Source organism: Aythya ferina (assembly GCF_964211825.1).
Source record: "Aythya ferina genome assembly, chromosome: 2".
Taxonomy (NCBI): domain Eukaryota; kingdom Metazoa; phylum Chordata; class Aves; order Anseriformes; family Anatidae; genus Aythya; species Aythya ferina.
In genome coordinates, this window is record NC_140297.1 from 17,256,725 (window position 1) to 17,284,523 (window position 27,799).

The 27,799-nt window shown below is 46.7% G+C and overlaps 2 protein-coding genes across 7 annotated transcripts in view; both read left to right on the plus strand.

The window, feature by feature from the left end:
• Positions 1–5,492, plus strand: part of ODAD2 (outer dynein arm docking complex subunit 2) — a 95,800-nt gene extending 90,308 nt beyond the window's left edge. For all 3 annotated transcript variants that reach the window (XM_084507378.1, XM_084507377.1, XM_084507379.1), the window contains exon 20: positions 5,017–5,492. In XM_084507378.1, coding sequence (XP_084363504.1) covers positions 5,017–5,130 — 114 coding nt within the window. In that variant the 3' untranslated portion in view covers positions 5,131–5,492. The remainder of the gene's footprint in view (positions 1–5,016) is intronic.
• Positions 5,493–21,027: 15,535 nt separating this feature from the next.
• Positions 21,028–27,799, plus strand: part of MKX (mohawk homeobox) — a 47,357-nt gene continuing 40,585 nt past the window's right edge. Inside the window, exons 1-3 of one of the 4 annotated variants that reach the window (XM_084507384.1) lie at positions 21,028–21,046; positions 22,763–23,001; positions 24,692–24,851. In XM_084507384.1, the coding sequence (XP_084363510.1) occupies positions 22,820–23,001; positions 24,692–24,851 (342 nt within the window). In that variant the 5' untranslated portion in view covers positions 21,028–21,046; positions 22,763–22,819. Of the gene's footprint in view, positions 21,047–21,778; positions 21,802–22,505; positions 22,581–22,762; positions 23,002–24,691; positions 24,852–27,799 lie in introns of those variants that run through there. The other 3 variants (XM_084507383.1, XM_084507386.1, XM_084507385.1) reach the window with 3 other exon arrangements.

The following is a 27,799-nucleotide window of genomic DNA, read 5'->3' on the forward strand; positions in this document are numbered from 1 at the left end:
TTTTCTGCATTAAAATCCCCTTGTGCTACTTCTTCGGTAGAAGTGAAAAATTCTAGAAAGATATCTTCATAGAAACAGGAATTGCTAGCCCATTTTTATTACTGTTGTACTTATCCAGGGAAACATACCCATTTTGGAAGGACACTTTTACAAGTTATTTGTTGATTCTTATGTTACCTTGTTTGAAAAAATGGGTTTTCAACTTTTCAATTGGATATTTTGTGACTGTAGAGATTCTACTGTAAGGAAGCTGTGCTTGCAACCAGTAGAAGGCAGCATCACTGGTGATGCATGAACATGCAAGCAAATGTTCTGCCTTACGCCCTTACTTCTTACTGTTGCCCTGAAGAACAATTGTTATGACTTTGGTATGCCAGCAGCATAAGACACAGCAATGAGGATTTGCCAAGCATGTCTTCAGAGCAACAGTTCCTCCTCCCGGTCTAGGAAACTACAGCCTGGTCAGCCTCACATCGGTCTCTCGGGAAACTATGGGAAGAATCTTCTTGGAACACATTTCTGGACCCAGGAAGGGAACAGTGACTGGCAACAGTCAACATACATTGACCAAAGGTAGGGGTTGGAGCACATCAACAGGAACATTACAAAATTAAGCCAAAGACAAAGGCCAAGTCCTGTGCCTGAGAAGGACTCATACTTGCCTTTGCACTTGCCCTTGCAGTGATGTTGGCTAAAGACTGACTGGTAGTGAGGGAGTTTTATTGAAAAGGGTATGGAGATTTCAGAAGACAGCCTTAGCTAGCAGTGTGTCCTGACAAGAAAGAAGGCACAGTACTGGGCTCTACTACCAGAAGCACAGTCAGAAGGTTTAGGGAAGTGATTCTTCCCACTACACCTCACCTGGAATATGGCACCCAGCTGTGCGTCTTCCTGTATAGGAAAAACATGGATAAACCAGAGCTAGTTTGTCACAGTGCCACCAGGATGGTGAAGAGCTGGTGCACTTGCCTTGTGAGGACAAATTGAGGGAAGTGTTTATTTCAGCATGGAGAAGAGAGAGCTTCAGATGGACTTAATAGCAGTCTTCCAGTACTTACAAGGAGGTCAGTCATCAAAAAGATGTGGCAAAGCTTTTCACAGTGATACATGGCTGGGGAATGAGAGGCAACAGGCATAAACCAAAAGAAGAGAGACTGAATATAGGGAAAGCCTTGTCTCTCTGGGGACAAACCCTGCAACAGGTTGCCTAAAGAGGCTGTGCAGTCTGTGACCCCAGAGATTTTCAAGATCAAGCTGAATAAAACCCTGAACAATCTGGTATAAATCTCAGGGCTGACCCTGCTTTGAGCACAGCCTTGGATGAGAGACTTCTGAGACCGCTTGCATTCAGAGTTACTCTGTGATTGTGTTACACTAATGGAGCCGCACAGTTGTATTTTAAAGCTGGGATAGTAACAGCAAAATCTTCTTAATTGTTCTGAATATTTAAATGATTTGGCTGTGCATTACTCCTGCTTTTGGAACCCATAAATGCTACATATGCTCTGTACGTTCTCCAAACAGCTTGTATTTGTGCTTATTTGCTGGTATGACGTGCTAACTGTGCAAAAAATTTTGGACCGTTGCCTTAGAATATAGATACCTGCCAACTGAAAATGAAGTCTACATAGTACTGCAAATGCTTTCTCTGTCTATGGAAAGTGCCTCTTATGTGCCAGAAAGAAGCATTTATACCACATGCTTTTTACTGTTCCTCACATCTGTTAACATTTACATGTGTCAGAAAACAATACCTGAACAGTGAGGGGAAGGGATACATGAAGTTCAAGGACACTGCATCAAGAAGAAGGACATGTAATATTGCACTTGTGCATTGGAATAATAATTTAAAAAAAAAAAAAAAAAAAAAAAAAAAAAAAAAGCTGTCTTGGACTTGTCAAATACATGCAATGTGTGGATACAATCTGTGGATACTATCTATGCATACATTTCCATAGCTGAATTTTGGACTGGTGACCCAAATTTCCAGTCAATTGAACCGAACCCACAAAAGGGCAAGAAGTGGCAGTTAGAAAGCAAGAGAATTGTAACTTTGCTGGTGTATAAGAAAAGAATAACATTTTATTTCATTTAAGATAGCATTTATATCCAAATCTTTGAAGTTAGATTCCTAAATTTATAATCACCTACTTACACTGAAATATTTTGCATTTTTAATAATATTTGCAGTTGCCCTCTTGTTAACACATGGAATAAGGTGACTGGAAAATAGTGCTGTATATCTTCAGTCCCCAGAGACAGCAACTGTATAAGACTGTGTTTCCAGGAATATTTCTTTGAAGTTATATTCTGAAAATCCTGAGATGCTGTAGTACAGGATTTTGTATAATGTGGCAGTTCTTATGGGTGTTGCATCTGACAAGTGGTTGAGAAGAATGAGAAATTAGAGAACAACTAATCCTTGATCCCCCAAACTCAGAAGGAAAAAATCAGTCTTAATAAAAATTGCTGTTTGCGTTGTTGCACACCACTAATTCTTTAGGCATCTGCAAAGGTACCTTGAATCCATGTCCTGTAATGTGTTCTTCTTTGATACCAAATTCTGATTCTCCAACATGCAGCAGCAATAAAAATCAGAGACAACCCTCCCCCTCCAGCCCCCACCACTGCCATTGTCATTGCCTGATACTGAGCTCACCATGGAAAATGACAAAAAAAAAAAAAAGTATTTATTTTCCTAAGTCTTCTGAGCCCAGAAGTGGTAGTTAAAAGAAGAAATAAATAACCTTGTATTGAAGACTACCTAGCATGGAGTCATAACAAAGGCAAAGGCTTATTTTCACTTTTTGCTATATTTCCATTAAACAATATATCTCCAAAAAATATTAATTTCATGATGAATGTCTACTCTCAAGAACTGATAAAAAAATCTCATGTTGAATTTATTATGGAAGTTTGAGTTGCACACTCTACACTGAAAAAGCCTTGCACTGGGTTTGTGAAGACGCAGTGAATAATCACATATGGCATATAGTTTCCTTCCTCCCAAATTTGAAACTTATGGCATTACCAAAACCACCGTACGAACGGTATGTGCATACATATTTTTGGTTTTGAGTCAGGGACATGAAGGATCTATACCAGTTTCCCTCTGTAAGTTATACAACAATGTTGTAAGGCACCCAAAGAAGCATTTTAAGTTAATGAGAAATCAGCTGGTGGAAATTAGCAAAGAAGAAGGAACTTCATTCAGGGGGATTTCTTTTAAGGCAGGTGTCTGATAAGACTTGCATTCTGGCCTTCGTGCTTTGTAGGGCAGCTTGGTCACTGCACAGAGCCATCCTGCTTTGTCGTGCCACCAGCTGAAGTCAGTGGTGAAACCTCCCCCGACTTCACTGGCTGCTGAACCTGGCCAAAATTTGCCTGCAAATAAAGCACAAGAATATAAACCTTTCTCTTTAATTGTCTTCTTTTCTTCTATACTGTCACTGGATACATATACCTCCAGTATAGCCCTTCAGAAGTGTTCACAACTTGAGAGCTCTTATTTAACTATTTGGACATAGACAGTTTATTACACTAATGGAAATTATAGGAAGAAGAATTACTAGAAAAAAAATATTTGATGCTTCATTTACATAATACTCTTTTTGACATAATTCAGGCATATTACAGGCACTCTTACAAGTTACATATAAGGGTCAAAGGGTGAAAGGTGACTGGCAAGATGCTTGTTTTGTACATTTGGCTAACACAAATACTTCCTCAAGTATAAAATGCTTTGATCTCTATAAGCAAATGCCATATGTGTGCAGCTGTGGCCCATGCCTCATGATTGCTGGAAGGTTAGAAAAAGGTAGCATATGAATTTGATGTCTGCATTCAATTTATACTTTTATATTTAGCAGTTCATAATTTTATGTAATATTTTAGCTGTATGAAAAATATGCTCTGGAGTTGAGTGATAACAGATTTCTTTGTGGTTTGACTCAACATTGTTTGGGTGAACACAGAATCCTAAGTATTGCAGACTGAAAATATAGGTTTTAATTAGAGCTGTCTGAGCTTCGAAATACCTGGACGCACATTAAGCTTGGCAGATTTTCAGAAATGTGAGGATTGTGTGGAGCTGATTTAAGCTAGGCAAGACTCTTGTGTTTTCCAACATATATTGCAGTTGCAGTTGCATCACTGACTTGCAACACACTAAGGAAAAGAGATCCAAAACCATTATTAATGATTTTCTGATATGTAAAAATGTTTTATCATCAAGGCCTGTGCTATGTCACGCTTGTGTTGAACAGTACCTTACTCCAAGGGAATTTCCATTGAAAACATTGAATGACTTCCAGAGTAAAGAATCTACTCCACATGACTGAAGAGCTGAATCTGCTCCAAACGTTTGGTGCCTTTGTTGAGCTTTTGTTTTTTCACTTTTACATGCAAATATATAAGAATGGCATGCCCAGATCTGTATCCCTCAAGAAGTTTAAAGTGAGTGCTTTCCTGTGACAATAAAGAAACCTACTACAGTCAATGGGACACGGGGGTCCCTTCATCCCTTCACATGGATCCAGTTTTATGATCAAAGCCAAAAAAAAAGCAAAAAAAAAAGTGCATGGTTTTGTTTATTAAAAATCTTGAGCAGGTACAAATATACTAGTATGCCCTCAGGAGAAACCATGATTTCGATTAACATGTACACAATTTCTACTTTCAAGAAAAAAATCCAAGTCAGATCCAATACGCAGATGTGATAAAATAAATAGAAAATTGGACATGAAATATCAAATTGCAGGTACAAATGTGATAAGATATAAAGTGTTGTGCTCTATGTGTATATTAATACATATAGGTATACAAAACTATACAAAAATAAGTGTATATGTGGACACGTATATAATACAATGATTTTTGTTAATATAATTTTCAATATTTTATTCCTTATATGTATGAGTAAATGCATCCAAATGTTCAAGATATTATTTGAATACTATTTAAATAATCACATACTTTTTTTATTTCTTATGCTGTTTTTTAATATTATTTTTGTAGCTCCTACTGACTATGGTGGGCTCTACAGATGAAACTCTGCAGGAGGCAGCAGCTGGTTGCATAGCAAACATTCGCAGATTGGCTCTAGCAACAGAAAAAGCGAAGTATGGCTGATGCTTCAACAGCTTTTACCAACACCCTCATTCTGCAATCCAGCTACATCTGAATGCGCGATTGCTTCTTCTAGCATTGCTATGTCATAGAACAGCTCATTTATATTAGAATAATTTAATAACAAAAATTCATCTGTAGAAAATAGTATTTGTTTTTATATTGATGGTTTGTCACACCTGGGGTTTAGAAAATGCTCACACCTAGATTTCTGGATCTTTTAGTATTGCATCTTTTAAAAGATTACCAGATAAGATATGGCTAAGGTGCCTTCTACAATTAGTAAGATTGTATTTGAAACTAGTTGTGGATATAAATGGTTTTGTCTATCTGTGACATTGCAATAAATACATTTTCCATCACCATGTGTGGCGTTGGGTGGTAATTTATGAATGTCTCGAACAATTCCTTTGTGCTAAATTTGTCTAATCATCCTGTCATTATGTTTTTGCCTGTTTGATCACTTGCAACTCACAGGAGAGGGCAAAATACAGATACATCAATCTCACATCTGGTGTACTGCAAACAGCTGTAGCAGTAGACATCACTCCAAATTTCCTGTTTCTACCAACATGAAACAAAATAGGGCTTAATTTATAAGTAGCTGGTGAAATGTGTTTTAATTAGCATATGTGCTTAAATCAAATTAAAATTTACCAGTTATAAATAAAAGTAGATTATTACATTTATGTTCACACATTATCTGTTTTTTTTTTTTTTTTTTTTTTTGTTTTGTTTTGTTTTGTTTTGTTTTTAATTTCTAAACTGAGGACAACATTGTATTGAAGTAGTTACTTTATTTTCTGCATAAAATTATATTTAAAATTAGAGCTAATTTCAATAATCATATAATCAGTTGTTGACATTATAGCAAGGAGACCTTCTCTACATACCATGCTCAACAAATAATACTAACATTTTATTTGAGAGCAGTAATGCCTTAATTACAAACACAGACATCTGACAAAACTGGAAAACAAAAAAACTACAGCAAATGTTCACATAACTTGTGTTTGTCAAGTACTTGCTTCTGAATGATTTTTTTTACTTCCCTTAATAATTAACTATTTTATTGTTTTGGAAGCAGTTTTTAATTCAATTATTGTTCCTCTAACTGGCAAGGCTACTAAAAGCAACTGATTTTACTTTTAGCAGAAGTTTCGAATGAAAGCATCATGCAAATCCAACTTTCATTTGTGTTTTCTCTAAAGCAGACACAAAGGCTCATTTAAAATTTCATTTTAGAAGCCTAATATAGTTCTGAGAAAGAAGATTATATCGGTTCCTTAGGGAAGGTGTAAAGAGTGTCTTTAAGGAAATAAACTATGGGCAGGTGGTGACAGTCTGGAGATCAAAATATGAATCCAATTAGTATTTTTTGGTAAGTGCAAACACCAACGTAGTTATGGGGTTGTCACAGGTTTTGTCAGCAGCCCATGACCAAGCTAATAGTATTTTAGTTATTTGCCAGCTCAGCCCTATAGACATGATAAGTTATTTTAAATCAATACATCCATATTATCACACTGATGTCACTGCTGTAGTAGTGTATGCTACGTTGCATATGCAAAAATACTTTTAAATAGTAATTGACTAATTTGGAAGAGGAGAGGCTTGGTATTATTTATTTATTCATTTGTTCCTGCGAGAGAGGCTGTAGATACAAACAGCTTGTTGCTGTCTTGCTTACAAAAGTACATAAACTGGTGTGTTATTCTTTTTACTGAAGTAGGGGAAAAAAACTCCCTGACAATAATTGTTGTCCTTAACATGACCTCTCAAGGCACTCTTGACTGTTTAACATGTATTTCATATGGAATAAGTTCTAAAGTAAACTTAATTTTATGATACAGGCGTCAGGGCAATAAATGTCATGTTCCTGACAATTAAATGGCCTCAGCTTGACACTCACACTCACGCTGGTAGCCCGTATGCCTCTGAGCAGTTCATCTGAAGTCTTTATTTTAAGGTCTCAGACAGTTAATCCCAGACTTAAGCCACATTATTTGTGCTATTTTCTTTTCCTGTGCCATGCCTGAAGTTTTAAACTTCTATGCAAGGAGAAGAAGTTTTGAAATTGATACAGATCGCCACACAGTCAAAGGATCAGTATTAAAAAGTACATCTTTCTTTGGCCAAAATTCCTGGATTCCACATAATTAATACAAGAAGATTTAGCTGTTGGAAAATGAATAAATGAACCTGGTTTCTGGCTCCCCTAAAGGCAGCAGTACAGCGTGTCCATTTGACAAGCTTCCACTTTCTCCGCAGGGCTGTGTTAAGTTTCACAACACCGCAGCCTCCTGAAAAGGCTGTTCACAAAGCTGGTCCTGGTTCCTGCTCACATCCCCCTCCTGGCAGCACCCGCCGCCCCATTCAAGCCTTGGCATCAGCTCCAGCAGCCACGGCCGCCCGGGCCCGGCATTCCCACCATTTATAACCGGGCAGCGGCGAGCTCACACTCCACTGCTCCTGTGCCTGACAGGGAAATGCCTCTGTCCCTTTCCCTTTCCACCAGCTACTGCTTGCCCACGTAAACCTGTAGCCTCTTAGGAAATAGGTTTGTGCAGAGTGCTGGAGCTCGGTACTGTTTTCAGTGCAATACAGAGTCTTATTTCAGCTGCAGAAGTGCAGTGACAAAAAGGCGGCCAGTCTGTGTGTCCTTCCTTTGCTGTCGCCTGCTCCCTCCTTGTTTTATTTCTGTATTGTTGCAGTCTTATAATAGCTTTTTTTTCCACAGTATACCTGCAGTTACCATCAGCATCATCTCCATGTTACCGTCAGCAGAGAGTATCTGTCACCTTTCAAAATTTCGGGCACCAGCTCCTCCACTTGTGCAGGGCACAATGCTCCAGCTCACAGCAATAAAGGCAGGCCTGCTCTTCACCAGCTGCTCACTTAAAGCTTTGCTCCTCATGCTCATTAAAATTTCACAAAATGTAGAGGCCAAGTAAGAAAAGTTGTCAGGAAAGTGTTGTTTTCAGTATGGAAATAGTATAGTCGGTGAGGAAAAAAAAAAAAAAAAAAAAAAAAGGCAAGAGAAGAAATCTTTCACCTTTATGTAATTACTTCTGGAACCTTAAAGGCCCACCAAATCTTTCAGTCTGTGCATCTGTCAGCAGCAAGATAGCTTTTCTTTTACCACTCCGTGAGTTCATGATTTATTGCTTGGTGACAGATAACCATTATCAATAATTTAATTGTCCCAGGATGTTCAAACTACACATTTAACTCTGGGATTTATGCTCATTTCCTCGTAACATTCATGCTAATGGCAAGTGCATGTGTTCTGACACACCATACTGTCTCCACGTTGTTGGGGAAACACAAACTTCATGGCCTGGGTGCACTGGATCTGCGATATGTTAGGGGCTTTGTTATTCTGCTCCATCACCAAAACCTTTCTTTGGCAAATAAATGAGTGTGAGATTCATGAAGCCGTCCTGAGATGTGAATCACTGACTTGCCTTAGGCTCGCCAATCACTTTGTGTGAAATTGTGCTATCTCCTTCATTCCACATCTCCTAAAACAAGTCAAATGAGCTGCTGACAGGGGGATCAGGTGGGAATCGACCCAGGAGGCCAAACTAGATAATATGTTAGTTGAAGAATTTCATCTCTTAATAAATTACATAGATGATCCTTAAACATCTCTATGAAAGTAATCTTTGTTTTACACATGACAGCAGAATGACTACAATGGAAACACGCGATGTGTTTCTTTAGCTGTGGTGTTCAAGTTTCCGTGCAGAGCTTATTTCCAGAGGCAGAAGCTGCCGGCTCCCCAACTGTAAATTGTGGTTTGCCTCTTCTTTAGCCACTTAAACTTTGCCACACACTGCTTGGTATCCAGAACAACAGAAGGAAGCAACGCTGTATCTTAGCCACTGCTAAATTCAGACAACCTGATCTGTGCTTTGGTGACCTGAAACATGCCAGGACCAAAGTGTCTGCAGCTGTAGCCCTGCCATGGGAAGTTACATTACACAGTTTCTGAAGGAAATAATTTTACCAATTATTGTTCCCTCCTCTGCTTAAACAGAGATGTTCCTCAGTGCTCAACATTTTGCTGCTTCGGGCATTGAAGCCAGCCAAGAGTCATCCATTTTCATGAATCTTTTCCTTGAGTGCAATTTTACACTGTAACGTGTGCTTCCCATCCTACTGCCTGGTTATCAGTTCAGTAGTACTTGTTGCTTGCTGGGAAGGATTTCCATGGACAGCATTACCACGGATTGTGTTTGTTCTCTCAAGTTGTTTCTATGCTATCTGCCAGGCATCTTCCAGTTGGCAAGGTCTGCTCTCTTTTCCAGTTGTTGTCATTGGCGAGTTACATGATTTAACCCAGTCTACAGGGAGCATGGTACCCTTCAGCTGTTTGATCTTTCTTTTATGACAACTGCAATCAATTTTGCTTTGAATACAAATGAAATGTTCGTAAACCCACACAGGGTAGCTTTGGCTTGGGTTACCAAATTATATAATGTGGCCTAGCCCTATCACTTTTACATCTCTCCAGCAGCACAAAACCATCTCCACTAATTTCATGTGTTTTCATTCAACAGTTGGGAATGCTGATGTGGTGACCAGATAGTAGTTGGCCAGTCAAACCCTCAGCATATTGTCACTTTGAGTGTATATTGGATGAGGGCCAGAAGAATGACATTATCCCAATGCTGAACCATGAAACATTAGGTCATGAAACATAAATTTCCAGGCAACTCCCCATTGTGCCAGTGCCTTTAAAGCTTCTTCCCTCTTCGTTAGGTGGGAATCTGCCTAGAAGCTTCCAGGGGGCCAAACTGTTCATTAAAATTTTGGTGGTAAATTTTGTCCAGCCATGCTGTGACACCCCTTGCTTCTCCAAGGAGCTTGGCAGTCACCGGAGAGCAACTCGGAGCACCTGTGGTCTGGTGGGCGCATCTGGCAGCAGAGTTTTGCTTCAATGGCCAAGCCTTGAACTGCATGTTCTAATGCCCGGATTAAATAGCTAGGGATTTGTGTACTGCTTCTGGGAAAAAAAAAAAAAAAAAAAAAAAAAAAAAAAAGACAGAAAAAAAAAAGAAAAAAAATCTTTAATAAAAATGGTAATTAAAAAGTTACAGATGCTGATAAAATTAAAAACATATGATATGGAATTGAAATGATTTAGTGTTGAAAAATGTTGGTTGATTCAGTAGTACTTAAACTTTCAAATAACTTGTCTTGAACAAGCAAATAGTTTTAAGTACTTGGCTATGTGTCTTTTTTTGTAAAAAAAAAAAGTGAACACAGATCATGTTGCCGGTTCCCTCTACCACAGACTGGTAAAGGCTGTGCTATAAAATTAGTGCAGTAAACCACTCATCTTTCCAGTTGCCGCATTCTCTTCTCCAGTTGACAGCCTTTTGGGGCCTCCTTGGCTCTTCAGCAAAAAGCACCAAGTGCAGTTCTGTTGCTCTAATGAAAAAATAACAACAACGTCTGGGAAGCCATAGAATGATGCAATAACTGTGCTGCTCTGCTTCCTTTAATGTGATGAAGCTTGCATATTTGCCTGGCCCCAGTGTTTCACTCCTGCCAGTATTGTACTGTAAAGAGACTTGGCAGAACACGTTCAAAGACTATTCGTGGTTTTTCACTCAGCATTAAACCTTCCAATGACGGAAGGGTGGGGGAACCCATATTGGGACAAACAGACACTCAAAAAAAAAAAAAAAAAAAAGGAGAAGGAGGCTGGTGGTAGATGGCCAGCAGTTTAGTAAGCCTTGGTTATGGAACTGGGGTTCACTGGGGCCAAGCTCGGTCCCACTGGAGGATGATGCCCTGTTTTAAACAAGTGGGTTTCCTCTGCCCATTTTTCAGGGGCAAGCAGCATAAAGGAAAAGAGCTTCTGATGCACTCAGTGAAGAGACACGTGCTGCTTCGTTCCAGCTAAAAGCACACCGTCATTCATAACTGCACTCAGTCACAATGGGTGCGATAGAGCAGAGGCTTGTGGATGGCCACCTGGCCACCTTTAGTGCTCTGTTTGCCCAGTCATGGGCAAACAGTGTGCCCAGTATGGAAAATTCCTTTCCCCATGGCTGCCAGTCCTGCTCTGCAGACCTTCATTACACTCACTTATGGCTGACTTTCTCAAGTAGGCCATTTGGAAAGCAGACTACCTAGCCCGTACCTCCGTGTGAGGTTAGGCAGGAAAATACTCACAGTGGAGCTGAAGAAACTGTTGGAGAGAAATACGCAGTGTGCACTTGCAGCTGAGGGACAAAGTGCGTTCAGAAGCAGAAGTTATGGTCAGATCAATGCCTCCTTCCAGCCCATTCCACAACTGTCTGTGGTGGGGTGTCATGTAAAAGGAAAAATATTTGGGAAAGCGGACATCTGTGGGCCAGCCTTGGTATGCTTCCCAGAATGTAATGACTAGGTGAATGTTTTTCAGCATAGCAACTAAGGAGTATAGGTGACTGCCAAGCACTGGATCCGATGTGGCACGAAGAGGTACAAAACAAAGAGGAGTGATTTCTCTGAAGGAACTGAGGCCTAATTCTTTTCAAACTCAGCACAAAGAAAAGAAAAAACTCCCCCAAACCAGAGCTTTCTTTGGTTCCCCCGTGTTGCTTTCCAGATTTTTGCATACCTTTAAGACACTTCCGTTGTGTGGACGTGCTCATATTCACCAGTCGTAGAGCTGTACAAGTACCGGTGTAGATTCATAACTGTCAACATTTCTAAATCAACACAGTTACTGAGAGCTATGTTATGATTTTAATTCCACTGTCAATTAACAATATCTAACTACTGCTTAATCCATTCTGAATGCTGTAGAAATGTGTAATAGAAAATGCTTTAATTTTTGCTAGAAGTGAATTTGAATTGTCTCCTCTCCTACCTGATTATCACAGCCATACCCACCACCCCAAAGAACTAAATCACATTTCATCTTTAAGAGTAAAATCCCCTGTACTCTGTCATGTGCAACCTTGCTCTGAAAGATGGGCAATACAGGCTCAAGCACCCTTCAGCACCCTCAGACCTTCTGCAAGCCCCAGAGTCTCCATCAGAGAAAGCCAACCTAAGAGAGGACCGCTGTGGCCTAGGAACAGCTATTCTGTATCATGAACAACCATTATGACCAAGACAAAATGCAGCTGTGATGTTGGGGCCTCAGAAAGTGCTGGCCAAAATGCTGAACTGCAGAAGCAGCTCTATGGCTGTGAGGCATCTCTTTGCAATCTGCAGTAAGTGTCTGTGTCCCTGAGAGGACTGAGGTTGAACACAGAGCTTATCCACTGTGTTTCCCAGTGCTGTGGGCCCTAAGGTTGGCAAATACGAGCATGTCCGTGCAGTGGAAGTGTCTCAAAAATAGGCAAAAATCTGAAAATCAGCATGTGGTGACTGAAGAGCTCCAGCACTGGAGATCTGTGGGCATCCCATGGCATGGTGAACAGCCTGGGCCATGTGCGTCCTGCAGTGCGTGCGCTGGGCACACAGAGGCATGTGTTTTCATAGCAGTCCTAAGTGGCAGCTTAGAAGGGCTGACCCAGACAAAGAAAACCCTGGAAAACCCAGCAGCATGAAACAATAAAACTGTCTAAGAATGTAATCCAATGAGAAAGTTAGTAATTGTTAGAAGTTCACAAGATTTACATTTCTAAACTAAACAGTCCAACGAATTAAGAAGATTGTGTTGATACAATCAACTGGTAGCAGTTTTACAAAGCAGTGAGAACGTGGAGGGAACTCAGCTGCAAAAGGTGGCTGCCACCTGCAGGCACTCCTTCAAGGTTCTAACCAACAAAGTTTGTGGAGAAATACACAAAATCGTGGCCTCAGTTCTCACTTCAGTTGGGCAGGTAACATTTCACATTGGCCAAACATGATCTGGGCAAACAAGTCCTGACTGCCTGCAACCCAGATGATGGTGCAAACCAACAGGGGCTGCAGGCTGCCCCTGGGAAGGGCCCAAAGGCCAAGGATGTGCTGCAAGCCCAGCCTGCCGTGAGCAGGGACAGGTCCCTTGGGTAGCTCCGGGTGGTAGGTAACAGCACAGAAATCCAAAGATGGATGTAAGGATATGTAAAGATATCCATCACCTACCACTGTCCTGCTGCTTCCCTTTCCATAAGGGCTTGAAAGTCCATGGCAATGCCAATTACTCTCCTCACTCTACTATGAGAAGGGAGCTCCAAAAGTGCTTACAGAATTTTTTCTCTCAGTGGGAATCCTGACACAACCTGTGAGTCAGGTGCCCTCCTTGCATCCCAGCATTCACTGACCTCCAAGGGGATGCACCTCAGGAGGGCATCCCACCAGTCCATCCCAGTCCTGCTGCAGCAAGGCTTTGCCATTTCCCATCCCTGCCAAGCAATGGAAAGCACAAGAGGACTTGCAGAATGAAAACAGGCACTTAGCTCCAGGGGCTGCCTTGCCTCCAGCTCTGAATAGCTCCTTCTGTCTCAGCCTGATAACTGGGCAGTCTCCCGAATCCTTCTCAGATGGCTGCTATCCTGCAGATCCCAGCAGAAGCGGTACGCGAGAAAGCTTACAAAGGGCTCGATATCTCCCCAAGCAGTCTCGGTCTCTGACAGATTAGCAATGCAAACAAACGAAGGCTTCCTGGAACTAGCCAGAGACTTTTGGCAAACCCGTGTGTTTGTGACTGCTACCTTCATTGGAGACGATTGACACGATTGTGTCCTTTCCAAGGATTTTGAGCATTTCTGCACTATCGGCCACCTGGTTCCAGGGCTGGGGAGTCCATCCAAGGGAGGACAGAAGCATGATGACTGCTTGAAGCAGCTCCATGGGTAAGAACCTTAAAAAGCTGGATCTTTTGTTTAAGAAATCATATTCCTTGGCCGCTTTGTAAATGTTCGTTGCAAACTATCTAGTGCTACTGTCAAACAGAATTACCTTAACTGGGACCTTATGGCTCAATCCATGGAGAGTCTCCCACATAAACATAGGCATGAATTGGAGTACCTTTTTGGGGGGAGAAAGCTCTCCAACCAGATGCTGGCATCATTGTCATTGCTTTTTACAGGACATTGGTTTTGATAACATTGAAAAACATCTCACATCTGAGTCCACTGATCTACAGAAATCCCAGCAGCTGTTGAGGGTACTTTCCTCAAGGGCTCCAGCTTCTTCAATAAAAGCAGCAGCATCACTTGTATGCTGCAAAAGACCGTCTGCTCCTCCCCAGATATCTGCATTCCAACCCACAGAGGGAGATATTACAGGTCCTGGAGGGTGGTCAACAAGTGTCCTGCTTCTGTGTCAAAAGTGATCAAGCAAGCACTTGAGGAAGAGCCTCAAGTCCCACGGAAAAAAAAACCTCTCCCCTGTCCTTTTCTGCTACACATCTCCATTTAAGTCCCACCAGAAAATGGGGAATGTATCAAGAATGGGGTCTCCTCGGACCACTGGGGGTGAATCAGCAAAGTCTGCCCAATCTTGGGTAGTTTAGGTGGTTTTAACACAGATATTGTCCAGAGAAAGATGATTAAAACCCTTTACCAGGCTTTGCCCAACCCTAAAGTCCATAGGCCATCACTTGATCTGAGATCCTGGGATTCATATCCCAAGGTTAGATCCATAAACCCTGAACTAGATCCCACAAGCAGCCTGGCAGACTGCAGCTTGCCAGAGCTGTATTTTCAAGCTTTGGTTCACCCACCTCAGGAAAGGTGCTGATGCCTCATCTGTCCTCAGAAAGAGTCATTTCCTCATGAAGAGGAAACACGGGCAAACACAGCCTTAAAACACGGCATGTTGCTTCAACCTGAAGGAGCAGGTGGAGTCCAAAAAGGCTCAGATACCCCGTGCTGTGCCCTGGGGAGCACCCGTGCCAAAGGTTTTGGAAAGCCTCGCTCCAAGCACCTCTCCCCTTGAAGAGCAGACACAACCCTGGCTGATACACGTCGAGACCTTCAGGGCAGAGGGGCTGAGTTGCAATTTGGGCACAGCACGCATTTGGGCTGCCGTTTTGGGAAGAGTCGGGAGCACCTCACATTACTGCCGTGGGTACCACTACGGGATGTGGCAGGCACAGCCCACGGGGCTGCCCTGGCTTCTGCAGGGCTGCTTGTATGGGGCACATCTCACCCAGGAGGAGAACACACATGCACGTATATATGCACACGTGCACATGCACACGTGCATGCACACGCACACGTGCACACGGAGCAGCAGCAGGCTGCAACCCCATGTCCTGCTCGCACTCACTGCCAGTATTTACCCTGGCAGCGAGGCAGGTAACTCTATCCACTTCTGCTACTTTGTGGAAACACGCTGAGGTGACTGGCACCTGAATTCGTTGACAGCTTTCAAGGAAACAATTTAATTGTGCAAACCTGAGGCTGATTCTATCCTTATGTCCCGGGGCACCAAATCATCACTCGGGCACCCAGTGCAGCAAGCACTCGCTGCGTGCTTATATCACACCCATGAGGAGTGCTTGCAGAGCCAGTGGGGTAGCCGGTGGGACAGCCAACATTCATGCATACAATCAAATAATGTGCAATTTAGGTCAGAACGCTCTGTCATATTCTTGGCGTGTGTTTAAAAAATAAAATAAAATAATAATAATAAAAGATGAAAACCCACAAATCACATTTAACCTAGCAGAATGATTTATTAAGAAAAAACACTGAAGTACTGAAAGGGATGAAATAGTCTGAATAGAATAAAAATTGACACAAATTTTTACCACAATGCAAAAGGAACTTGAACTATTCTAATAAGAGTTTGCTTTAATGCTCATGCATGTCTTCACATCCTGCTTTTGGCAATGGCCAGGAAAGAACTACCGAAATACTGTGAGAAAAGCTGTTCTCATGTTATTTCTGGCCCTGCTGTAATGCGTGAAATCAGGACATCTCATGAGAGAGACTGATACTCAAGATTTTCAGCCTATTTTTCAGACAAAAAAAAAAAAAAAAAAAAAGAGAAGTCTGCATATATATCTAAACTTCTGGTTTTAGTCATGGCTAGATCTAAAAGCAACAAGAAAAGTATCCCCAAGGTCACAAGTCAAACAGTCGTATTACGGGAGAAAAGATAATAGTTACATTCAAATAACTTAGAGGAAAAAAAACTACAAAGGCAATATTCACTTGACATGCTAAGGCGGACAACACCTCCTTCTCCCTTGAGGACGTTGAGGGATTTCTGAAGATTGTTCCTAGTGTGGACAGGGGCTGTGATTAAGCCTCAAAGACCCCAGTGAGTGTCCCAGGACTGGCACCATGTGTGTGGGGGGCTGTGCCCTATCTGAAAGCCATTCCTGATAAACACCTTCAGGATCCAGAGGAGCGCGGGGCTTGATGAACTGTATGGTTTCTGGTGCCCCTGCCAGCTCTGAATAAATACGCTGTGTGTGGAGCCAAGGTCTTGCAGAATTATTTCCTGAAAACTACTTTAGAACCAGAAGGAATTAATGAAGATGTGCCAGCTATTTCCTTTGCTGGCTCGCCTGCCTCAGCCTCACCAATAATAAATATTAACGGTTTGTACGCGAGTTACACTGCTGCACCGAACATTTTGCGCCCTGCAGGACCCATTTACCCCATACATAAACAGGAAAAAGCAGAACATGGGCTTGTTGCCTCTCCATGGGTACTGACTTTAGAGGCTGGCGAGAGCTACCAAAGCCAAACTGCTTTCTGAATCGCTGGCTGCAGCCTCGGCTAGCACAGCGTTTGTGCATTTTAAAACTCTTCACAGAGCTTTAAATTCAGTTCTACGAACAGAAGATAACACAGCTATCTGCACTGGTTAAACAGATTAATAGGATCAGCCTGACTTTTTAATCTGCTTGAATAAACATTTGTTTTTATTATTACTGGAAAACTCCAAGAAACCATCTAAGGCATCAGAGATTTATGAATGATCAATTATGTGAAAGCTAGAGCCACGAGGGAGACATTTTTATGTGACTGCAAGTAATAAGGAAGGAAATTTTCAAACTTGGGCCAAAAACATTAATTGCAAAGCATCTTTACAAAATCTTTCCGCAACCTTATTTTGTCCCCAGACTTTCTCAGGCTTCCTCTGCAGGAAACCAACCCACTGCTGGGGGACTCCAAGCAGAGATGAAGGGATCCCAGCACCCTGGAGGGACAAGCACCAGCAGCTGGCCCCCTACAGAAACTGGTGTGTTACCTTAGGGGTTTCCCTTCAAGACACAAAAACCCCTCGATTACATCCATGTTGCCCTGTAGCTCTGCCTGTCCCCTCTCAGACCTGACACCCACCCAGCAGCTTCCAGGCAGAACATCATCAAAACCCTGCCTGAACTGAGCAAGGTTTTAGGCAGTGCACGCAGCCAAGAGGCTGAGGATGTTTCGGAGCTTTTTATGCAGCGACTGGAGGGCCATCAAACTGAAGCGTATTATGACTCCGTCTCTCTGTTTAAAATCCTGAAAGTCAGAACGAATTGTGCATGCTCTCTGTCTTGTCTCCGGAAAGCACCTCAGATTTGGGGTTGAAAGGGAATACAGCCTGGGCTGACACATCGGGAGCCGCTGCCCCGCGCGGAGCTTTGTCAGTGCGAAGCAAAGAGGAAACGTCTCTGCTAGTATTATTAACATGTCAGTAGCACTGATAGATTCCAACTGAGATCAAGCCCTCTTGTATTCGCTCTGTGCCAAAAAACAGAGGAGGAAGCAGGGAAAGGAGAGGAAGTGTTATTATTCCCACGTTGCAGCTGCAGAATAGAGGCATGGAGATTGTGAAATCCTGGAGGTCACGCAGAAACGCGTGTGGCTTGAGTGGGAAATGGGGTCCCCGCCTCGCCATCGTCACTTCCATTCCCTCACCCCCCTCACACCTCCTCGGCATCACCAGCTGGGCTCACATTTTTGGTTATCATGGGATGCCTAAGTGTCCTGGGGGCTGGCTCCAGTGCCCGTATGCATCTCTGCGAGATGCTGAGCTCCCTCTGCTCACAAGCACCTGCTCGTGCTGCTGTCAGCATGCCCAGGGCTTGAGCAAGAGTTCCTCGTGGTTTGAGCCAGATGATTATTTAAAATGGTGGATTGACCTCTGTATCTGTGATGCTGAAGAATATCGGTGGAAAAAAATGCCTGACTTCATAGCTAGCTAGACAGGAAAACAGGAATAAATTGTAGAGAATTCAATAACACAGTGTGCGATGTTTATTTTTGCACAGGTGGCTGAAGAAAAATTACAATTATTACTATTATTGTTATCAACTATTCAATGTTTATCCTTACATTTTCAAAGCAGATAGGAAATTTCTGCATTGTGACCTGTAGCCTTTAATGTTAAATCCAAACAAATCCACTCTCATTTTTCAAGTGCAGAGCAGACATCATCTATTTGAGACACTGCATTAAATTCAACTGAGTCATTCTCTGACCAGTAAAAGCAGTAAAGAAGTGAATTGCCTCAGCGAAGATGAAATGCAGATTTTAAAACTCAGCTAAAAGCAACATGGTTAGGAAAAGAAAAAATATATATGACAGCAAGTTATCAATGTTGTGTATGTTGCTATATCACATTTAATGAAGAAAACCACTCATTTGGGGATGAATTTCACCTCCTATTTTGTTGTTTTTCTGACTGTTTTGGGGGGTGCAGCTAGAAGTCAGAAGAGCTGGGTTCTGGTCCTTGCTTGGAGATGCTGTTATGTTTTTGTTTATTCATTCTCCGGATGAAACACACAAAGAAGATGCAGAACAGATATACCTCTACCCTCCTAGATGAAGCAACGCTTATGGGCTGGGTTTTTATTTTGGGGGGGTCTGTGCTTTGTCTGGGGCTTTTTGCTGCCACAAATCCCAGTGCTTTTCCCAGTTTGGATGTCCTCTTTGGTCCTGGGGTTTAACAGATTTATCAGGCCACAGCATTACCAGCACAGCTGGCTTAGGGCTGGTCACACACGATGCCAGTGTGCTTGTTTCCTGCACACAGGTTCCCATTTCACCATGTCCTCCTACCAACGTCTCCAAACCAAATACCCATCCAGAATTAAAATAAACCCATGTTTTATCTTTTAGGTGCTCCTTCAGGTGCTGCTGAAAACCAAATCTAATTTCTCCACAGCTTTGTGCATGTGAGCAGGCCTGTGTTAAGTGGTGACTTCACAGCCTGTCTGCTTTCTAGTAGGCCAACCCAATTACCTCCTCCACAGATGTCCTATGAGGTACGGTGACCCCGCTGCTGTATGTTCTCCTAGGCGAGGTGTCCAAAGGGGAAGATTCTTCCTTCCTTAGGAATATGGTAACAAAACCCCACTGTTACAAGATTTGGCTTCATCCCTGCTTGATGTCTCCCCGGTGCTTTGGGGGCTGACAGAGGCTGGGGCTCTGCGGGGCCTGGAGGCCAGCCCCTGGAGGTTCGGCTCTCTTTGGTGAGCGTGTTGTCTGCATCTGCCTCTGGACTGAGCTCAGCTGCTTCCCGGGATGGCAACAGGCCTCTTCCCTGTGAGGGTGGATAACTTGCAGTGTAGATAAGCCCTCGTTTTGCATAATGTTAAACAACTCCTCACCCACACGGCTTCTCAGGCCCTTCGACACACAGTTACTGAGCCACCCAGCGTGCCACAGCGCGGCGTACCAGGGACACGGGGAAATTCTTTGAATTTCAAACATATATGTTTACCGTGAAGGAATCTGCAGCTGGAGGGGGTTGCTGTGAGAATGCAGTGCCAAGGAAATACTTGCTGAAAGCATTTAGAAAACAACCGTGAAGTCATGGACAAAAGCAGCCCCTCCGCTGGCTGCAGCGGGGATGGCACCGGGGAGCTCCACCGCTCGCAGCCTCGGGAGCAAATCCTCCTCTCAGCCTGACAGCGCCGTTGATTTTTTTCCTGGCTTCTCCATGAGACAGTTCAGACCCCAGAGCACCACTTCTAGGCTCTTTCTGCACGATATCCCTTGGAAAGGCGCCTCGCTGCCGCTTTCTGGCGTGCCAGCCCAGCCTGCTGCCTGCCTCAGGCTGGGCACAGGGGCTGGCTTTACCAGGGGAGCACAGAGCTCCTTGCACCCCAATCCTGGCAGGTGCCCCAGAGCCCCCTGTCCCCTAAACCTGGCCCCACTTTGGGGTATGGGGGACCCCTGGTGTTCCCATCAGTCCTCGGGGAGCCAGCCGTGGGCTGCAGCATGCGGCCAGCAGCCATTGACTTACTTTTCCGTGCGTGGTGGGGTAAGTAACCTTAATTAAAACCATGAAGCCAGCAGTTTGTATCACATTCGCGATGTTAAACAAGCTCTTGAAATAGAAACCCTGTTTTCATTTAAGCTTTTCAACTGTGATCTAAGTAATAAAATATGGAGGGGGCGGGCGCGTGTGAGATTTACATGTGATGATTTGGGAGATCTCGCTGCTTTAGAGGCTTGTAAGGCGCCGCGGTGCCAACTGCTCCTGCTGCTGCCTCGCCGCGCTTGGCAGCGCCTGCCCCGTGCAGGCTTTTGGTTTTTTCCAGAGCCGCTTTCCAAATGCTGATTCTTGCCCTCGGCTCTTGCTGCTGCTGCGATTTATTCTGGGTGCGGGTGGGGACGTGCCAGGCCCTCAGCAACCTGCTGCCCTGGCTGCCCGCTCCTCGAGGACAGCCAGGTGCCCTGCACCTCCGCTCAGCGTGGGAGCACCAGCAGGGGACACACCGGGGGGAATTTCTTTAACTGAACAGTTCCCATGTAGGAGACCTCTTTGCTGCCGTGGCACTGGGGAGAATTTGAGTAAAGGGGTGCTGCTGTCCGTGCTGCCCCCAGCCCAATGGGGCTTGCTGCAGGCAGACCCTGCTCACCCGCTGTATGCGTGGGGAGGCAGCTGTGTTTTGTTTTGTTTTGTTTTGTTTTGTTTTCCTGCAGAACAGGCGTCTACACCCAAAGGTGTCCAGAGGGAAGTGGAAAGGAGCATCTTGCCACCGAGGTTCTCCCCTCCTTGTTCTTCCCGAGCCACCACACAGGCAGTGGGTTTCCCTCCTGCCACAGCAGGCAGTGAGGAGGAGGGAGGAAAGGGAAGATAACGGGGCAAGGACTGGCGTGGGGCTGCAGGTGGCTGAGATCACCTTCCCATTTCACTGGCCAGAGCTCTCGGGAGCTTGGTGTTGATGAAGCCTCTCACTTTCTCAGTCCTCTCGCTGTAATGTAATTATAACAAACCTTCCCAGGTCAGAAATGGTTCAGCCAGGCACAGTAATAACCAGAACGGTGTGGTTTGCAGCAAGCAGCTAGGCACTTCAGCCCAGACCAGGAGGCACTCCTGTCCCCGTGTCCCCATTTGTCCCCCAAAGGCTGTTCCCAAGCACTCCGACCAGGGCACCCAGTGCAGGGGGGCTTTGCCCTAAAGCCCCTTGTGCTCCTGTGGTCCCTGCCACCCTGTTCTCATCGCTTCTTCTGGCTGAGGGCCCGGCAGCCGGGTGATTTTTCGACGGGGCGTCCCCAGCACGTCGCCTCTCCCAGCTTCCCTCTCGGTGAAAGGCTGTGGGGTCGGGGCCGGCGACCCCCGCGCCGGGCTGCCCCTTTCCTCCGAAGACCCCTTTCAAGACACGCAGGGCTGCGTGACGTCATGGCCGTGACGTCATGCGGCCGTGACGTCACGCTCCCTCCCGAAAGCCGGTGCCCGGCATCGGCAGCCTCTGAATGGCATCCTCGGGAGCGTTGCCCGGGGACAGCTTTTTCGGGTTTCTACGCACGGGAACTGACACGTTAAGGCCGGCGGGGGGTACGGAGGGTGTGGGGGGCGTGAGGAGGAGCGGGGGGGCCGCAGCACAACCGTGGGAGCGGGCCGGGGGCGCACGCAGGGCCAGCATCGCCTCCCGGCGGGGGCGCGCCGAGGATGCTACAGGGAACGGGGCGCCGCCCGGCTCGGGCTGTAAGCCTTGTAAGGCGGGGGGGGGGGGGGACAAAAGGAGGGGGAAAAGAGGAGCTGGGGGGGATGTTTCCTGGTGCAGTCTCATTAAATACTGGCGTTAATGAGCGGCGCGGGGCTGCGCCCTCCGCCGCGTCCGCTGTGCCCCGACGGGGTCCCCGCTGTGGGTAGCGGGACCCCCCCGTATCCTCCGCTGCCCCCCCCCGGCTCCCAGCACCCCGCCACGCACCGCCCCCCGACGGTGGGGTTCGTGCCCTTCCCGGGGCTTTCGGGGTGCCCTGGCCGGCGGTGTCCCCCCCCCCCAAAAAAAAAAAACCTCCCCCCTCGGGAGGGGAGCGGCGGTCCCGGCGATGTGAGTGGCTCTGCGCGGCGGCTGCGCCTCCGGGCGCCGGCTCTGCGCATTTGGTGGTCGTTAAAAACAATTTGTTTCCCTCCCCGTTTGGGGAGGGGGGAAGGAGAAAATCATTCCGGGGGAGGGGAGGGGAAGGGAAAGGGAAAAAAAAAAAAAAAAAAAAAAAAAAAGGAGGGAGAGAGAGAGAGAGAGAGGGAGGAAAGCACCAAACCCAACAGAGAAGCCGCGCTCCCAACTATTGCGACACGGAGCGAGGAGCGCGGCGGAGGCTGGCGGCGAGGTGCGAGGGGGAGCGGGCCGGGGGTTTTGGGGGTTTTGGGGGGGGCTTGGGGGCGGGCAGGGTTTGCGGGCAGCCCCCCGGGGGTGGGCAGGCGGCTGCCGGTGCCTCGGCGCTGCCCCCCCGGCGGGCTGCTGTCGGCGCTCGGTCGCGGCTGCCCGGTGACCGCCGCCGCCTGCCCGCAGCGCACAGCGAGCCCCCGCACCTCGGAGCCGGCGGCGGCCCCCAGCCCCCCCCCCACCATGAACACCATCGTCTTCAGCAAGCTGAGCGGCCAGGTGCTCTTCGAGGAGGACGCCAAGGAGCGGGAGAGGGGCGGCCGGCCCTACGTGGGGGTGGTGGAGGGCCCGCACCACGCCGAGGTGCTGCTCCCCGACAGCCCGTCCATCAAGGAGAGCCTCAGCCTGCGCAACCGGCGGACGGGGTACGTGCGTGTGTGTGTGTTTGTGTGTGCTGTGTGTGTTGTGTGTGTTGTGTGTGCTGTGTGTGCTGTGTGTGTCAGTGCCCGGCGCTCGGCTTCGCTTTAGGACTGCCAGGTGGTCCCTATGAGGGCTCCCCGCGCCCCAAAACCGTCCTCCCCGCGACTGGCATCCCGCTGATGCCGGCACCGGGCGGTGCAGACGCGTCCCGACTGGGGGCATCTCGCCGCACAGAGCTCTTGTCTGCGTGCATTTAGCCTCCCGCCTTCCCTCTGGCTCGGGCAAAACCAGAAGGGGGGCACCGCGTTTATTTTCCTCTTTATTCACAACCCCCAAGCAGACGCGCGGGGCTCCCCTTTGGAGAAAGCGGCCCCGGGCTGAGACCCGCGGGGCTGGACGGGACGGGACAGGACGGGACGGGACGGGACCGGGAGAGCCCCGGCAGCCGCTTCGGGGCCGGCTGCGACCCCCGCACTTGTTCCGCGGTGCCCGCAGCGCCCGGAGCTGGGCTGGGGCTGGGAATGGAGCTGGAGCTGGAGCTGGGGCTATGCGGGCACTGCGCTCCCCTCGCCGCCCGCCGCGGCGATGCTGGGAACGCGTTCGTGCAAAAAACACCTGAGGCTGAGCCGTCTGCGGCTGTTTTTTTTTTTTTTTTTCCTCTTGTTTCCTTCTTTTTTTTTTTTTTTTTTTTTTTTTTTTTCCGGTAGTTGTTGTGGAACAGGTGAAAGGGGAGGTGATGGCAGGACCCGGTAGCTCCGGCGTGCTGCCGGCCGTAGCTCGGAGGGTTTGTACCGGCACCAAGCATCCCGGGGCAGCTTTGGAAATTAATGTCCGAGGAGACGCGGAACGCGAGAAAAAATCCCGAGGAGCTATTTTTACTCCCCGTTTCCACCTTAACGATTGCATCAGCTCATACTTTCAGCGGCGCGGCTGCTCGGTAGCACGCAGATTGTGTTTCATCGAAATGTTATTACCAGCTCATCGCGGCGGAATTGGGTTTCCGAGGGAGCCCTGGGCGAGGCGGCGCCCGCGGCCGCCCGGCTCGGCCCGGCACGGCCCGGCCCGGCTCGGCACGGCCCCGCGGCGCCCCCTGCCGCCGCCCGGCTCTGCCTCCCGGTCCCCCGGCTTCGCTCGCTTTTCACTTTCAACCTTTTTTATTCAAAAAACAAAACAAAACAAAACAAAACAACAACAACAAAAAACATCAAAACACCAAAACACCTTTTTACTTTTTATTTATTTATTTATTTTCCTATCGGTACCTGAGATCCTTTTTTCCCCCTTCCAACCTTTTTGTCCCGATACGGGCCGTTGCGAATTTGGGAAGGTTCCTTCCCGGAGGAGCGCTCCTCGCCGCGGGGCTGAGCAGGGATGGAGCGCCGGGGTCGCGGCACTTTGCTCGGCCTGGGGGCTGCTTCCCCCCGGGGACATCCCCTCAAGGAAAACCCCTCTGCAAACACACCGAAAACATGCCCGGCAGTCTCCGAGCACCGAGGGCATCTCGCCCCGAGGCTGAGCCCCCCGCACCCTCCGCAGCATCCTCGCTCCCCGCGCCCCCCGACGGGCAGGGATCGGACACCCCGGGTTCGGGTCACCTCGGGGCTGGGGCCACCCCCCGGGACATGGCACTGGAGAGGCTGAGGGGGGCTCAGGGTGCCCGGCATCCCCCTCCTGAGCGCCCCTTCTCGGCGGCAGGGCTCGGCAGAGCGGCGGCAAGGTGCGGCACAAGCGGCAGGCGCTGCAGGACATGGCGCGGCCGCTCAAGCAGTGGCTCTACAAGCACCGCGACAACCCCTACCCCACCAAGACCGAGAAGATTCTGCTGGCCCTCGGCTCCCAGATGACCCTGGTGCAGGTAAGGGAACCCCCCCGGCCGCCCCGACGGCCCCGCGGAGTGGAGGGATGGGGACCGCGGCCACCCCAAGGTGGGCAAGGGTCTGGTGCCCGCTGTCCTTTCACCCGCCCGGTGATGTAGGGGACATTTCTGCCAGTGCCACCTGCGTGGAAGGAGCTGGGAGGCAGCAGCGAGGCCGGGAGCCCGGGCACATCCTCCCCCTGCCAGCCCCAGGGCTCCCCCTCCGTGTCCCCAGAGGGATTTCGCACGGCTGAGCCCTCCTGGCTGGGGAAAGGCTGAAGACAGGCAGCTAAACACAGGTGTCTTCCCTTCTTCCCTGCTAGAAGATGCCCGCATCCTGCAGCCTCATTCATAAGCACGGCAGAAATTTTCTCTTCGTTTAAAAAAAAAAAACCCTTCAGGTCAAAAAAAAAAAAAAAGCCAATAATGGGAGATTTCAGCACAAAACAGGGCTTGTTCAGGAAGTTGTAGGGAGCTACTCGTTTCCCTTCTGAAAGGAGGCTAGAACGGAAACAGCTATATTGCTCTGATAACGAGCATCACCTGCTCCGCACTATCAGAGCTGCCGCACACGCTGCGCTCGCTGCTCATGGAGCAGCTTCTGCTCCAGAGCCCTGCAGCAATGGTCATCACACGGCAAAGCTGGGCACGGGGAGCACTTGTTTCCCTCGCAGGCACAGCCCCCCTGAAATGACTGGCAGTCGTGGTGCAGTAAGAGGTATAAAAGAAGCTGCAAATGTTTATAGCTCGTACTTCTTTGTTTCCTTTGCCATCTGGCACCCTATTGAAACGCGTGGTTAAATGCTATCAGTTGCTGAGTGATTCTATCTCAGGTCTGGGTGCTGCAAAGATTTATGCATCGTGAGTAGTCTGATTTCCTTGCCCGGAGCTACTGCTGGGTGCATGAAAGGAAACACATTTGCAGGAGGGGTCCTCGGTGCTCTGCCTAGCACAGCATGTGTCACTTTGCAAGGGACGTGAACATACCAAAATAACACGAAGTATTAGAAAAAGACAGTGGAAATCTAGAATTATTATTTTGAGCGCTCCTTCAGAAAAGGCAGTGCTATGAACTTTGCTTCTAGTAGCATTGGCAAAATGGGATCGTTTTATGCTTCCGTACCTCATTGTGGAACTATTGCACTAGCGAAAACATTATCACTTTGACAAAAATAATATTAATGTCTCAGAAAATGCCAATTATAACTGGAAGATGCTGTTAAAATAACTTCTCTTGCTTTTTAAAAATATACATGAAAGGTTTGCTCAGACTTCTAAAAATATGATTGCATAAACACTGTCCATTCAATGCCGCAATTCAATCTGAGTAGCTCATTGGACTATGGCTTTTAGAATATTCCCATATTTTCGCATGAGATTTAAAACATACATCCAGAATACACGTCTGGAGAATCTCACGTTAATGACATATTGAAGAGTTCTTCTCCTCTTCTTTTATAAATGCCACAGAATGAACATACAAGGGAAAATATCTGGTGGTGTTTTTTACAGTTTTTCTCTCATGGCAGCTTTGATAAATCCTGGTCAGGATATGCTGTGTTAGCCTCTATAAAAGCATCAAGGGAGTCATGGCCATGACTCCTCAGAGCTTTATGATTTATGTAAGGTGTAGCATAAAAATTAAAAAGAGTCTTGGAGGACTACACTTATCCCTGCTAGACCCCCACGACTACTGGATTTACACTGGAGCTGAATTTGAGCAGCCGCATTTCTATGAAATGTAATATTTGAAAGAGTTGTGCGAACCAGCACATCTATCTTCATTTACAGAAGCACACCATCAAAAAGAAACCCCAGATGTTTCTCCCATCACTTGGGCGCAATGCTCTTTTAATCCGGGAGTGCTATAGCATCTGTACGAGAGGTAAATGCCTATGTCTGGCAACAGCAGTAATTCCCGAGCCTCTAAGAACAAAACACAGACCACAACTCCACTTTTCAGATGCCCAGGGAGAACAAGGCTGCAATCCAGGTCAAAATCCTTATTCTCTGGGAGCAAGAAGGAAAGCACCAGGCTGAGATCTCAGTCACGCTGGGTGCATCCGAAACAGCTTCCCCGAAGCCGGTGCTGGTATAACCAAGAGCAGATTTGGGACTGGGTTTCGGTATCTGGTGGAAAGCTTTGCATCTCTTCCAGGAGGGACGCATTGCAAAGGCATCAAACAGTGTCTCCGGTGATTGCTTCTCTAGCCTAACCGCATGAAACACCACTGGAGAGCCAGGCATCGATCAGTACACGATCTTCTCTCTGGGTTACATGCCTTCATGCTTGCTGACCTGTCTCAGGTTTCCACTCCTCTTCCATTTTCCAGTGCTGGTCTGCAGTGCTCACGCTGGGGGGAACTCAACCTTGACTACCATCGAGGCAGCTCTGGGCTGACAGCTGCTGCCCACCCTGCATCTCCCCTGTGCTGGTGCTCTGGAAGCACTGAGGGAGGCAAAAGACACTGCTGAAAATCCCCTTGAGTTTCCACCAAAATGTCATTTAGGGAATGGGTGGCTAGGAGTTTTGTTTTGTTTTTCACTCCACGGTCAGCCTTCGAAAAGGTCTTCGGCAGCTGCCTGGAATATGATATTGGCCACAGTGATACTGATAATAAGGCTGTAGCCCCTCTCCCATGCTTTTCGTCTATCTAACAACCCCCATTCCAGTATTTTCCATATTCCAGTACCTGCCATCTATCCAAAGGAGCTTTTGCAGGGCTGTGGCATGGATATAACCAATCCTTCTGTGAGATAAAAAGGTAAACTTTTTTTTTTTTTTTTTTTTTTTTTTTACTATTGTTATTAGGACGGAATCTGCATGTCACATTTTCCACTATTTCATTTTCATTATTTTTGCTCTCACCTGGTTGGCCGATTTTAAATTAATTTCATCTCCCTCAGCAGTACTTTGGCTTAGACCTCTGTTCCTGGGTGCAGTGGGG